The following is a 15,970-nucleotide window of genomic DNA, read 5'->3' as shown; positions in this document are numbered from 1 at the left end:
GCTCCTCATTGGCTTCCTGTAAAAGTCTGTTTTTTGTTTCTATCGCAAGTGAAGGTGCTGGCAGAGACCTTTGGCATATCGCAGGTAAGTCCTCTGGCAAATTTCTTCCCCTGCACTCCCCTCCATCTGACCGGTATGTATCAATGTTTTGTGACCGAAATGAAGTCGCAAAATATTGAAATGTTACAGACATCATAGTTTGGGTGGTAACATATGCGCAAAAACCTTTTGGTACCCCTTCCCTTTAGTACAGAAAAGTTAGTTGGGGAGCTGCCACTTCTCAACTAAAAAAAGTAAACTTTTCTTTTTTAACACAGCCCAGTTTCCCTTAAACTGGTCTGCGTTTAAAAGAAAAAAGTTAACTTTATTTTAAAAGTTATCTCGGATATGGTGGTCCGTTGTTTTACCCTAATGGGCATTATGTTGGCATTGTGTGTCTATATCTAATCAAAGTTTACCAGTTACCCCAGTTTTCCAGCTCATTTTTAATTAAAACACTATCCTGATGTTTTACAAATTAAGACACATGGTTCCCAAGCATTTCTTTCTCCATCACCTCCTGAATAACTAATTTTAAAATGTTTGTCGCTACATTAGCCCTGCTAATTAAATGCTTCAGATTATAGATGTCTAACTTTTCTTGTAACAAAGTCAGATCTAGTTTTAATTTGATCTTGCAGTGAAGAGTTGTGGATCTAAGCTTGAAAAGCTTGCAAATACACTGCATATTCTGTAAGCTCAGCTTATCATTCCAACTTCCAGTGTATAACACAGGTCCATAAACCAATAATGGGTCTATTTTATCTGCCATCACAGTAACTACCGCACCAATGGTTCATTCTTCATAGGCAACAGTGATGCAGTGCAAACCATTATCTCCTAAGTCATCGTCCGTGCCATTACATGTGAAGTGTATCCCTCCTTATGACCGGAAAAGAACAGGAAGTAGAAGTATACATGCTGCCCACCGAAGAGGTGCCATAACGCATAGCCTACTTCTAATCCTTTCTGGTTTTTTCCTGTCTTATGACTGAGACCAGGAGGTAGGAGAAAGGGCTTCTGTTTATATTCCCATTGACATAGTCTGGGATCTCTCTTCTGGGCACAGTGATAAGTACGGATGTGCAATGTGGGAATGACTTGAGAGGGTTTGGGTGTATGTACTAATCCTTGAAACCACCTGAGAACATGGAAGGCTTGTTATCTAATTAGATTGAGACTTGAAGGCTGAGTACAGGATTGTGGTAAGCCTTTACCTAGGCATCGGTCGCTGATAGGTATGTGGCTGGATGTATGTCCTGGATGCACATTTTACTGGAAGCGCGACTGGTACTATGTAGCCTGCAGCAAGCACACATTTGTGAGAAGAGTAGTGTCTGGTGAAGAATGTGCTCCGTGCCCATTGCGCATATGCATTTTCCAGCACCCTCTTTTTCTCTTTATTTTGCTCACTGATTGCTAAGTTGATTTAAATTGCAGAAATGGGCAGGAACACAAGAAAATATAAATATGAGGTGGAGTCTTCATATTTCTTTTCTGACCTCCACTCCGATCATTTTCTCCCCTTAGGCACAGATCTAGAGGCCATGAAGCTAAGAAACCCTTTGAGGAGAACGTTAGGAGCGTTCTCCTGGATACGCTGGCTGGTGTGGAGATAAAATGAAGCCTAAATCTAGAAAAGGGAAGACGTCAAATACTGGCCAGGTTATGGTTGAATATGGGTTTCTTCTGAAGAAATGCCCTTTACATTCTCTGAGCCTGTGTTGACACAACTTTGTAAAAACACAGACCCATGTGTTACTCTTTCATCAACATGTTCTTGATGAACTTTTAAGAGCGTGGAATTATCCAGATAAGGTCATAATTCTACGCTGTATGTCTAACGTTTTTCCACTAGAAGATCTGGATATGAAGATCCCTGAACCAGTAGCAGTGGACGCCTTTGTAGCCAGTCTTGTGGGACTTGCATCCATGGAAGATTGCAAATATGACTAGGTACCCTATGGATAAAAAGTTAAATTTAGCTCTGAAGAAGGCATACACAGGAACCATCCTGGGCATGAAAGCTACTGTGTATATTGTGCATTAACAATCCTGTCTATGCTGTCTGACAGGAGTTATTTAAAACAGTCCAGAAAGGGGATGTAGATAGAACTCCACTTTAGTGGAGAGTCTGGAGAACCAAACTACATTCATGCTAAATGTTTCATTTGATTCTGTTAGGGCTGCTGCATTGGCGGAAGGAGCCCACCAGTGCAGCAAGGAGAACTCCCTTTCTGAGGGATTGGCATACCGAATATGCATAAGAATGCAGGCATTCATTTGCCTTTTGAAGGCAATGCGGTCTTTGGTCTTAAATTGGAGGAACAACGCCATATGATATTTAATGAGAAGAAGCATTCTTCCTTGTTTAGGACAAACCAGATTTTTGTCAGTGCTTGTTTTTCCCTTTTCAAAGTTTGACTATAACATGAGGTGTTTAACTTTAGTTCTTCGTGATCTATTCATTGCCTGAGGGCGGTGTGCTCGATTTCCGGGCTGTTTGCACTTACGTCCCTAGAAATATCTTGTTTTAATGGCACATGTAGCCCCTATCTCTCAGTTCCAGTTCAATCTTTGACAGTGAGAACTGGAGAGTTCAGTCGATTAGCTATGTCCCATGCACAGTGCCATCCCATTTCAACACCAAATAGTCTACTTGATGACTATTTGACTTTGAAGCTAAGATACACCTGTAATGGATCTCTTGTTGAAACCTATGCGGTGAACTGAGGCCCAAAAGTTTCTGAGAATAGCCGAGCACCCACAAACCTGTCCCCATATGATGACATTGACCGTAGGATTATAGTGCATTACCTTGTAGGTGCCTGTAGTTCCTATCCCAGTCAATGAGGTCATGGTATCTATCACGATCACCTTTACCCGCCTGTTCTGACCACGCTTATTTGTATTGGCAGGCCTAAATCGTCTGCATTTCTAGCCTGTGTGTCAGGAACGGTGTCATACCAGCAGAATTGAGGACCAATTGTTCTGACGCTGACTAAATATGCTTGCACTTGTGACACACACATTGTCAATATGCCTTTGACAGTCAGGAGAATTTGAACAGGCTCTTTAGATGCAGACTCGGGTTGGGCATGTTAATCAGATTTGAACTATGATGTGAATGAATAAATTATGTATAGACTCACTGCAAATGGAGATATTTCCTAAATAATATGTGGAAAATAATCTACCTTTTTGTTTGCCATTAGATAAAATGTGTTTCTAATTAGCCACCTTTGTATTTTATTCTCTTGAATCATTCGAATTGCATTGCATATTATTAAACAGGATGAGAAAAGACTGTGAGTGTTAAGCATCTTTGAGCAATACCGATTTGTAAAGCACCACTATGTTACATTTATTATTCAGAGCTTTTAAAGCCAATAAAGTAGTTACTTCTCCCAAAACTAAGTGTTTGTAGTGAGGGGAAATGATGAATAGTTCCTTTGATTGCGACTTTCCATCTTTAAAATTTTTGATCGCAAATATGTCCTTCTGATAACTTAGTATCTTCTGTTTGAAATTGGTTTTAGTAATGCAGTTTATTTTAAATGAAGTTAATCCTTCCCCAAATAATATTTGGGGGCTAGATGACTTTACTTTCCTACCCTAATTCCTAGATTATATGTTTGTTACATATCGTAGGCATAGTTAGTGATCTTTACTATACCATATAGTAAAATAGTTCACTTTGTTTTTTGATCGTGTAAAAAATACTTTGCTAAACTTATTTTCTCAAAAAAAACATTTTGACCAAAGGTCTGCAACCCCTTTTCAGTTTTTTTAAATATACATATATTTTAATCAAATAGTTTACTACCAGCAAACTTACTATTACAGACTGCTTTCGAAATCCTGATAGAGTTCTTCGATGTACATATTTCATATTATTTTGCTAGAATATCTCAGCTTTGTAGAGACTGGTTATTGTTTTGAGAGCAAGAATCATTTTTATATTTTTATGCTATTGATAATTGTTTATACACTATGTTTTCCTTTCAGATCATGGTCGATTCATGAGATAATTGCTGCTTGCATTAAATGGGATTTTATTTCTGTGACCGATTTGCACTTACTAAACGGCAGCAGTTATGACTTCTCCAAGTAAAGCACTTGAGTTGCAACTTCAGATGAAGCAAAATGCAGAGGAGCTCCAGGATTTCTTACGAGATTTAGAAAGCTGGGAAAAGGACATCAAACAAACAGATGCTAAGCTGACCAGGGAGGGTGGTGCATCAGAGCAGGCAAGTTCATTAGAGCAGTCTTGTTTAGCATGCTGAACAATATTTTCAAATATTATGTAACATTAAATTACAAAGCACCTTACTGCTTTTCCAATTGTAATACAATGAAATAAATAGCGTTATTCTATTATTTGCTGTAATCACTGTCAGACTTTCTCTTCTATTACTGTGGTGTGTAGTGAACATCTAGAACCATTAATGGCAAAGATGTCTATTCTGTTCCTGGCCTAGGTTACTGCATTCCAGAACTGCAAGACTTAGATAACACCTCCATTGAAAGAGGTGGAATTAATGCTGGTTCCAAATACAGTGCCTCACAGGTTACCACAATCAATAAATGGTAACAAATGAACATTTGGATTAATGGATTATTTAAAACAGTGAAAAGTAGATGTCTCCATGCCTTCTATCTAGTTCCTGAATTATCCGCTCCCTGAAATTTTCAACATATACAATTGTAAAGGTGATGCCCCCTGGCTAATAAAGAATGGATCAGAAAAGGGGGTGGTGATGAACAGAGTGCCTGAATTAAGCAGACCACTCTTACCCAGTCCAAAGATCAGGGCTTGATCCATCACCGTTTTTTAGCTCACTGCACCATCCCAGCTCAGAACTTGGCTATATGCAAATTAGTCTGTTCCTGTCCCAGTGCATGATGGGAACAGGGCAAACCAAACTACCAAGCCAATTCTTGTACTGGGAAGGAAACAAGCTTCCGGGGACCGGTTTCTGCCATTTCAGGTGTCGTCGGCCCGGCTTGCTTGAATCCTGATGGTGCAATGAGCAAGGGACTCACATCTGAGTATACCCTTCCACGCTTATGGTGGACAAAATGATTCAGAAAAGGGGGTGGTGATGAACAGAGTGCCTGAATTAAGCAGACCACTCTTACCCAGTCCAAAGATCAGGGCTTGATCCATCACCGTTTTTTAGCTCACTGCACCATCCCAGCTCAGAACTTGGCTATATGCAAATTAGTCTGTTCCTGTCCCAGTGCATGATGGGAACAGGGCAAACCAAACTACCAAGCCAATTCTTGTACTGGGAAGGAAACAAGCTTCCGGGGACCGGTTTCTGCCATTTCAGGCGTCGTCGGCCCGGCTTGCTTGAATCCTGATGGTGCAATGAGCAAGGGACTCACATCTGAGTATACCCTTTCACGCTTATGGTGGACAAAATGATTCAGAAAAGGGGGGTGGTGATGAACAGAGTGCCTGAATTAAGCAGACCATTCTTACCCAGTCCAAAGATCAGGGCTTGATCCATCACCGTTTTTTAGCTCACTGCACCATCCCAGCTCAGAACTTGGCTATATGCAAATTAGTCTGTTCCTGTCCCAGTGCATGATGGGAACAGGGCAAACCAAACTACCAAGCCAATTCTTGTACTGGGAAGGAAACAAGCTTCCGGGGACCGGTTTCTGCCATTTCAGGCGTCGTCGGCCCGCTTGCTTGAATCCTGATGGTGCAATGAGCAAGGGACTCACATCTGAGTATACCCTTCCACGCTTATGGTGGACAAAAATGATTCAGAAAAGGGGGTGGTGATGAACAGAGTGTCTGAATTAAGCAGACCACTCTTACCCAGTCCAAAGATCAGGGCTTGATCCATCACCGAATAGGACACAGACACAACACTTGACCATAGCTCGTCTCACAGGTTATGAAGTTACATTATTCCAACCCCAGGGCCGACGAGGCTGAAATGCCAGAAACCGGTGCCCGGTAGCTTGTATCCTTTCTGGTGAAGAATTGGCTTTGGGGTTTGGTGTGCCCTGTTCCCATGATGCACTGGGCCAGGGACAGACTAATTTGCATATAGCCAGGTTCTGAGCTGGGATGGGGCAGTGAGCTAAATAACGGTGATGGATCAAGCCCTGATCTTTGGACTGGGTAAGAGTGGTCTGCTTAATTCAGACACTCTGTTCATCACCACCCCCTTTTCTGAATAATAAAGAATGGAGCTATGTTATCCTATTTTTGTAACTTCGCGAGCCTTCAGAATTACTCTGGTTTCCAATATTTGTGAAGTCCTCAGGGGGTGTCTGAATAAATCAATACTACTGTTTTCTAGACAGTCAATGAGTTAATGTTACTGTATACTTGTATACTATTTTTGAAACAGCATTGACTTCTAACAGGGTAATGCCATCAAACTAATCTAGCAAACAACAACACACATGCCAGTACTGATTTTAGTTGATCATCATTTCGTTCGATCACACAGGACACTTGATGTGACCAAAAAACATGCGTTTTTATTTCTTTTCTTTCATTTTAAGAGTTAATTTTTTCGTGAAATTTTTTTGGGGGAAATTTACATTGGTTTTTAGTACAATGTATAAAACAATATGTCAACAGACCACAAGCAAAATGTTGACACATATAATACAAACAGAAAAATTTGACATCACAAATTGTATCGTTGGACACGACCTGGACATGACCTAGACAACAAATTCTACATAACAAGTGAATAAGCTAGAGTTCAGTGATTCAAAAAAGAGTGAACACATTCAATACCAGACAGTGCACTATTCAGGGCACCCAACATAAAACTGTTAATCAATCCTTCACACAATAAAAAAAAAAAAGAGGGGGTTTAGCCTGATTAGTGTATTTTCATACACTTGTTTGGTCACATAGCGGTCGGCGAGTTTCGAACCCAAGTATAAATTAGTCGGGTTCTCCTCAGGACCTAGAACTCATAAAGAGCTATTTTCGAGATCAACTGATCTCTTCTGTTAAATGACTCACAAATCAGCCATAAAATTCGAGTCCAGATATTGTGTGTTGTAAAATGACTGTGTATGGATTTTCCCGGTTGGAGGGCAGCCTCTTATTCCAGACAATTGGGTCATTTATTCCTGCAATTGTGGAATGCCAGTGCGAGGGGAGCCGCTTTTGTCTTGATCTTGTGTTGGCTTTTTGAGTGAACTTTATTGGAGGGATGGGCGCTACTTTTCAATCTTGCGTTGTCCCTTAGAAACTCCTTTTTGTCGCAGCGGCACCCAGAACCGTTCTGTTGTCCTTACGCTCAAACTAATCTAGGCATCTAAAACATTTCTTACTGAGGGACACAAAAAAGTGGTGCTTTATGATTTTCGACATTTAAGAAATGTTGAATGTGTACATCAGTGACCCAAGCTCCTAGAAAAAGATATTGTCTAGGAATGTTATATCTTGCTCGCTGGCCCCAAAATCCACCCCAAATTATTTAAATCTTGCTCTCCAGCCACAAAATCCACCCTAAAATGAGTCCATGTTGCTGAAATCTAAACGCCCTCGACTCATAACACAAAGTCAAAATTTCCTGTCCATAAACAAAATGCAGAGGATGATTTAGAGATTGGGTTAATATTCTTAGTATGGAGGATTCCTCATGTATGCAGTTTTGTTCTTACCTAAAAATGTGCAAACAAATATTGTAGATATTGTATATGGGCTATCCAAAGACTTGCTTGCAAACCTAGGTAATTTTGATTTGTTACATACAGTCCAACATCATAAAATATGTAAAACCCTTGAACATTTACTTATCCAGTATTGGGGTATCTTTCATAGATTCACATGCCTGAATCATTCCCCATCGTCATAGGTGGAGTCCCACGGTACAAATAACAGCAGTAAGTAGTGAAAAACCATAGGCCCAAAGATGCAAACCTGCATTATATAGTCTATTAGTCTCTTTTTGTAAAAAGGACCAAACTGAAAAACACAACCAATCAGAGACCAGCACCCTGTAGAACCTTCCCATGAGAGGCTGAGTTCCTCCGATTTTCACCGCACTTCGTTGTGTAAGGGAGTCTCCCTGAGCCTGGCTCGGTATATCTTATACTTTATCAGGATATGTTGGATTCTAAAGGATTATTCAGACCTTGCCAGTCCTGTGAGAAGAATGTTCACATTGATGATGCCCACAAAGACTGTATTCACTGTCTTTTTCCAAAGCATGATGCAAGGCACTGTAAGATCTGCCGCACTTTCCCTACTAAAACCTTGAGGGATAGAGAAGGACGGCTTTTATTATGGTTGAAAAAGGAGAATGACGCCGCTTCAGATGCAGAAAGCGATACTTCCTCCAAGTTTTATAAGAGACAGAGGTAGCCTGAAGGTCAGGCCGGAGGAGAAAAGGTAACAACCTAAAACGGCTCACATGATTAAAGAATCACTTTGTGAGAAGTTAGCCTGGCATATGATGTCCACTAGTTATAGTGGGCACCTTGCACCAGTCTAATCAACCCTTATTTATGGTGGTTGTAAAGTCAACCTTATAGAAAGCTATCCTAGTGGTAGCATGAACCAGCAGTCTTCAGGCTAAGACTTGCTCTCTTTTTCAAATAGGAAAGTGGTTTGCTGTGGTAAAGTGGGAGCCGTGACGGTCCCGCCCTACCATACCAAACAGCAGTGTCCCGGAAGTACGCACCCCAAGACACTGCAAGAACCAACCCTGGGAGATGGTGGACCCCAGGGCCACCAAGGGTTCCAGGAGGGGGGCAGCGCGACCCCCTCCCAACATTAAAAAACCCCAGGGAGTGCAGGTACCCGGAGCTGGAAGGTCATTTTACATATTACTGCCCCAGGAAGGTGGTGGTCCCCGCAACGTGTACGGGGAGATCGAGAGGGAGAGCTGAAAACACACTTTAAAAAAAATATATATATAAAAAAAAGCCTCCCCCCGCATACTTCAAAATAAAACTACAGAGGGGTGGCGTTTCCCGGTGCTCGGGGCACCTTACAAGCCCCCAACTATGAAAAAAATTGCCCCCGAAATTTGCCCCCCCGAGACCTAATGAATAAAACGGACTTCTATTTTTTATTTCCCTTTTCCACCACGTACGTATGCCATACGCGTACCCCCCCCCGATTTTTTTATTTAAAAAAATAAATAAAAACTGAGCCTAAAGATCCATGTACGACCCCCTGAGCAAGCCTAGAGGGTCAGGATGTTTCTACCCTGCCCCCTTTCCTTATTTCTCAACTTTGTTTTACTGTTTCCTTGTGAGTCGCTTCTAGCGACGAACAAGATGGCTGCCAACACTTCCTGGTTTGGAGTGTTCACGCACAGTTGACAGCCAATCAGCATGCAGCTCGTGCTCGTAATTGTACGGATTTTCGTACGCGTGCTGTACTCCGTCTCTAGATATCGCTATGATTTTACTTGTAATTTTCTAAGGAACTACTGAACGGATTTACACCATTTATCAAGAAGCACAATCTGCGAACCGAACTCTACCTCTCTGCCAAATTTGGTGTAATTCCGTTCAGCCGTTCGGGCTGTAGCCCTGGCTAAAGGTCCCTATGGAAAATTGCATGGGGAAAACAGGTTTTGGGACCCCCCTTTTTTCTCGGCCCCCACTTGACGAATCACCCCCAAACTTTCAGGGAAGGAGCGGAACCGAGCAGGCCATTTTCTTGGAGAATATATATATCCCAACGATTTGGTTCCTGTTTTCCCTGCAATGGCGCTTCGTAGCGGTGCGTAGCTCCTGCGGCAGAACCAAGCGCTTGTAAATCCAACGTCAGTTCCAAGGAAAAAACGAAATGAGCCGCAACTCACAGCCACAGTTCTTTTCAAAACAATTATTATATATATATATATATATATATATATATATATATATATATATATATATATATATATATGTATCTATCTCTGGGTAGTTTCCAAGTTTAGGTGGAAGGCTTCTCCTTTATAGAGCGCCCTCAACACCAGCGACACTCTAAATTTGCTCACCTCAAATGTCTGCTTTTCTATCAAAGTTTTTAAGCATAGTAATAGCACAGTGCTATCCACGCCGAGATAGAAATGTACAACATGTTTTACCATTTGTACAGCAAAGTCTTTAAGCATAGGATGAGCACAGTGCTATCCACGCCGAGCTGTAAAATGACAAAAGCCATTTACCACTCTAGCACAATATTACAGCTTTGGATTGGTAAAATACCATCCAAGCCAGTTTAGGTGGAAGGCAGCTCCTATGCTTAAAAACTTTGATACATTTTACAGCTCGTCGTGGATAGCACTGTGCTAATCCTATGCATAAAGACTCTGCTGTACAAATGGCAAAAGACTTTGTCCATTTCTATCTCGGCGTGGATAGCACTGTGCTAATCCTATGCTTAAAAACTTTGATAGAAAAGCAGAAATTTGAGGTGAGCAAATTTAGAGTGTCGCTGGTGTTGAGGGTGCTCTATACAGGAGCTGCCTTCCACCTAAACTTGGGAACTACCCAGGGTGTTCTCCTTCTTTTCTGCTTAATTTTTGCGTCACTCAATGCCTGCAAGGGAATTGTTTTGAGATATATATGTGTGTATATGTATGTATATATATATATATATATATATATATATATATATATATATATATATATATCCATATCTGTATATATATATATATCCATATCTGTATCCTTATGTTTACGGGCACTGGTGAATGTTGTTGCTTACGCTGTTAGGACGACATCTATGTTTGCTACGATGTATAGTATATTTTTTTCATATTTCACATGGTACTAAGCAATGTATTAGCATTACCCACCGTCCACTATAGTGCCTACCAGCTAATATGCGTGCGTATATATATGGCTAAATCTCCATTATCCATATGGGGCACTGCTTGCTATTCTGATTCACGCATGTGAATCTATGAAAGATTGCCCAATACTGGATAAGAAATAAGTTACTTACCTGTAACTGCAGTTATCCAGTATTGGTATCTTTCATAGATTCACATGCAACCACTCTCCTACCCGGAGAGGCTTCCTCTATACTACGGTACTTACCACACTTGTGCCGGTAAATCGGAGGAACTCAACCTCTCTTGGGAAGGTTCTACAGGGTGCTGGTCTCTGATTGGTTGTGTTTTTCAGTTTGGTAATTTTTACAAAAAGAGACTAATAGGCTATATAATACATGTTTACATCTATGGGCCTATGGTTTTTCACTACTTACTGCTATGTTATTTGTACTGTGGGACTCCCACTACGACGACTGGGAATGATTCAAGCATGTGAATCTATGAAAGATACCAATACTGGATAACTGTAGTTACAGGTAAGTAACTTATTTCATCTTGCACTTCCATATGAAGAAATAAGTATTTGAGTTAAATTAAACATGTTTTTTGTTCTAGAATCCAACACAATTGTTTTATATATGAAATTGCTGCTCATTCTCCATTGAACGGATTGCTTTTTTATGAAGTAAATTAAAAAAATAAACAATTCATTGTTGTGTGATTTTTTTTTTTCCCATCTAGAGCTTACCTCCAATTAGAAACAGAAATTATAAGAAAAAAGTAAAAAGCAAATCCAAATCACCAGCAAATGCTCAGAATCACGAGAACGTGAAAGCCCCCAAGATCAAATCATATGACTATGAAGCTTGGGACAAATTTAATGTGGTAAGATGAGATCTAACTCTACTTTTAGTTACTTGTAAAAATGCCTACATTTAATTTTTTAATAGACCGCAGCCCCTACTGTTTCAGTTCACTCAGTATATTCCTTGTTCAGTCTTAATTTTCTGCTGATTTGGAGCCAACCCAGACTACCTCAGTAACATTTATTGTTATGATGCAGATCTGATGTTCGTATTATCTCATGCGGATATCATAGCAACCAGTGATGTGCATGTTCATGTCATTTTAAATTTGACTTTCTCAGCATTTTTTAGGTAGGTGATGTAGTTTGTTCACAGTACTTGAAGCTCAGTAACCTTCCGCAAGATTCTGTGATTCTCTTAGTCTAGAATCACTAGTGTGGAGTTGTATTTGTGAGTGAAGGAAAGATTAGATTGTTCAGTTTATTGTTACTGATGGAGTGTTGCTTATATCAATATGAATGCCTTGGGATATTGCTCTTTCTTTTCTTTCAAAAGGTTGAATGGTTATTCATTGCTTGTCCAGAAGTATTAGTCTTGGACTGGCAACTCTTATTCAACCATACATGACTTTGGTGCTGTGCTCGGCTCCTGTGGGCTAGATGTAATCTGAATAAAATGTTTATTTGACTTTAATATGGAAAGATGTATGCGCAAGGGAGATATGCGATAAACAATATGTCTGGTTGTTTGCATGATAGTTTTGAGTTCTCTCTAGCGAGTTCTTCAATAGCGAAGTGTCCTGGCATAAACAAAAGACCATCTAACTTCTCTTGCACTCCGAGAACTTCTTTAGCAGGCCCAGCCCTTGCTCTTGGGTTCGTTTTGCCAGTTTCGTCATAACCTCTCCACCCTTGGTTGGTGCAAAATACTTGGTTCATGCCTGGGGGCTGTTTTCCACCCTTGGTAAAAGGTTCTTATATTTCATACCTATGAAGAAGAGTAACCTCTTGAACGATGTTCTCAGTGATGCAATCAGGCATCACATAAAAACCAATGGATCTTACAAGTTCAAAATCCCTTGAACTCTCGTGCACTGTGCATTATTAAATAGGCATACTGGGTAGTGGAAGGTTTCGAACTGCATGCACCCTATTTCCATTTAAAACAATGAAGAGTCTACTAGATTGTCAATATCTCTGTCTGTCTGTCTACCACTTTCCATCGCTCTCTGTCCCCATTGGCCTGCCCCTTTCCCCATCAGTGTACTAACAGCACTCAGCAGATACACAACCACATATGTGCACCCATGTATACATAAACCGCAAATACCCATGTACAAAGATAAGGCACACCTACAAACAGCATGCATACATACTTGCATGCAGCACTCAAGCACAATAACATGGATGCAGACACTCACACATGCATCCAAAAGCATGGTTGTATTGTTTGCACATATGGGTGCTTGAACACTTTCTTGAACTAATGCATAGATACCACACTGAGATGAATGGAGACATGGATGGATACACAGGTGTATCAATAACAGGTAGTTTTATTAATGTTCAGACAGTTGCTGTCCTGATTGCATGAGGTAGATGTGTGCATAAATGTTTAGATGCAAGTATGTGGGTGGATCCAAGTATGAACGGAGCCATGGATGAGTGTATGAACAGGATCTGATGGAATGGCAACTGTTTTGTGTGTGTTCTAGTATCTGAGTCGATAGGTGAATGCATGCAAGTGGATAACTGTTCAGGTTTATGCATATGCAGGGTGGACTGGTGTGTGAGTGGTTCCCCTTGGTCTAGTACCTCTGACACCCAATATTTTTAATTCTACATTTGCTTCTGTCACAGTGGCAGGGTCTCACTATTTCACCCCTTCAATTATAATAAACAGTGAATACATTTCCCTAGCCCAGAGATCATCTCGTTAAAATATTCTCTTCGAAAAGTGTTCTGGAAACTTGTTGCTGTATTGTATGGGTATAGCTCTTGTAAATAACAGTTGTTACCAATAGTCTAAGCATTGTAAGATTCAAGTCACCTCAAACTTGTAGGTCCGAAAGCTGCTATAGGAACTGGAGTTTTGTGCCCCCTCCCCCACACTGCGGGAGCCTCGAGGGCTGTTGTTACGCCACTGGTCATGTAATGGGGGAACACAGATCCTGTATGTGTGCCAAGACATAGGCCTGTCTGGAGGGGTCCCTAAAGTGATACCGTCATAGTGGTGAAAAACTACTGCCTTTACCAGAAGTTAAGTAGCATGAGCACTGTGGTGGCAAAATCATGTGTAGTGATCAGTAGAAGTGAACAGTTCTTTTTACCTGTAGCACTGGAGAGAGGCCCTCCGGCTCATTCATGTAAAGTTCTTCTGCTGTGTGCTTAACTCATCCTTGGCCTACATCAAGTTAGTGTATAGTGCTGTGCAGTGCATGTGTTTTGTATGCATGTGCATTGTGTATGTGGGCCTGTGAATGGTAGACTACATGGAAGATTCTGGGTTCCACTTTGGGAGACCCAAGTCTGATTGATGAAGCATAAGGAGGCAGAGGACTCCCCCAGGCAAATGTGTGGATTGCTGCATTCATGTGAGCTGGGTGGTACACAATTACACAATTAATGAAGAAGAGCCACTTCAAGGGGTACACTTTGATTGACAGAGTGGTCAGTGGAAATGGGCATGGCCACATCTCAGGAAGGAGAATGGGCTGATACGAGAATCTCAGGAAGGAGATGGGGGTGATAAGAGAATCATAAAGAGCTGTAGGGTAATTTTTTAATACATTTGACTGTGGCTCAGGTAGTCACTTCCATAGCCTGTGTTGTGGGCCTATCAGATTTGGAGTCGCTTCTGCGGTGACAGACTGCTTCCTGGAGGCTGGGGAGAGGAGAGGACACTTCAAAAGGAAGCAGACTCGCAATACAAACTTCAAACACTCCAACCCTAAATCACAGAATGCAGAATTTCAGCCTCTGTGAGTGAGACACTCTTGAAGACTCTGGTCATTCAATCCCTGGTGGTGCGAGTAAAACTGATCAAAAGTTTGGACGGCCCTGGGGGTGCTTGGCTGCCAGCCAGCTCTTCGGCGCTGGAAAAACCTTGACTTTTCGAGTTAGAATGGGACTCCTGAGAATCAGACTGCTAATGGGGCTTAACCTGAACGTTACTTATAGTGAATTGGGAATAACCACTACCTCTAGTGAGAGGGAAGTGGGACTCGAGGACCTGCTTACTGAATGCTAGAGCCCTGACCTCAACGGGCATGTATTGTTTATGTATGCTGTATTTCCCTTTGTGTTAGTATATAAATACTTTTTGGTAAAAAAAGACAACTTTTATTGCTGCTATTGAATGTACTTTGAGTTGTAAACCTATGTTCACCCCCTTATCTACCTCCCTCTCAAGAAACCTTTGACTGCTCAATCCGCACTACCACTGAGTGTCGAGTGCTGAGGGGGTACGTGGCCCATTTGCCCGGAATCCGTAGTAGGTTGGGCCCCGGGACATCAGGATTAGGAGGACTCAACCCCTACAGTTCGGCCCCATATCTCCTGCTTGCCCTGTGGCCCTCTGAAGGGGCTTCTGACAAATACTAAAGTCAGATTTTAAGTTACTATTCTGAAAATCCCACTTTTAAAAAGTTGGTAAAAGAACAGATGATGTACTGAGTGCTGAATTAATCAGAAATTCACCCCCAGTCTCAGATCGAAGTTAAATCCATGTTTTTTTTTTTTGCACTCCCCGCCATTCCCGTTTAGACTCAGCCATATGCGAATCAGTCTTGACCCTGTTCCCAATGGGAACAGTCCAGCCCGAACTGTCAGGCCAGGTCTTAGCTGGACCAGAAACAAGCATCCTAGGACCATTTTCAGGGTAACACCCCATATCAGCCAGGCTAGCTTGAATCTGGTGGCGTAGCGAGCACGAACACACGTCTGGGCATACCCTTCCAATTTAGGGTGACAAATGCAAAAAGAACAGTTGATGGACAGGATGCTGAATTAATTAAACTTTCAGCCCCAGTCACAGATCTGGGTTAAATCTTTTGGCTCTTCTGCCTAAACCAATTGTGCCTTTCTGATTTTGTCCAGGGTCACATGACTGTTATGGTTCTCATGTGGTGTGATGTGTTTTCCTTCTAGACATGGGACAAAAGAACCTTGGGTGTGGGGAAAGGAGTTCCATTCCTGTTCAAGATTGGCTGTGGGGTTGCACTCAGCCCTTCCTGATCTTCAAAGGTTAGACTGAGGGTTGCACCCACCCCTTTCTTGGCTTCTGAAGCTGCCTGTCACTGGCATATGCAGCTGACACCTGCCTGATCGTTATGTTGCTCTAGGCAATTTGGAGCTA

General features: G+C 41.5%; 1 protein-coding gene across 10 annotated transcripts in view; it reads left to right on the top strand.

Annotated features, from left to right (window-relative positions):
- RPAP3 (RNA polymerase II associated protein 3) overlaps positions 1-15,970 on the top strand; it is a 286,980-nt gene that overhangs the window by 31,048 nt on the left and 239,962 nt on the right. For all 10 annotated transcript variants that reach the window (XM_078675415.1, XM_078675461.1, XM_078675426.1 and 7 more), the window contains 2 exons: positions 4,048-4,289; positions 11,550-11,693. In XM_078675415.1, the coding sequence (XP_078531541.1) occupies positions 4,137-4,289; positions 11,550-11,693 (297 nt within the window). In that variant the 5' untranslated portion in view covers positions 4,048-4,136. The remainder of the gene's footprint in view (positions 1-4,047; positions 4,290-11,549; positions 11,694-15,970) is intronic.

Source organism: Lissotriton helveticus, chromosome 1_1 (genome assembly GCF_964261635.1).
Source record: "Lissotriton helveticus chromosome 1_1, aLisHel1.1, whole genome shotgun sequence".
Lineage (NCBI taxonomy): Eukaryota > Metazoa > Chordata > Amphibia > Caudata > Salamandridae > Lissotriton > Lissotriton helveticus.
Note: the sequence above shows the minus strand (reverse complement) of the source record. Positions and strands in the feature narration are given on the sequence as shown.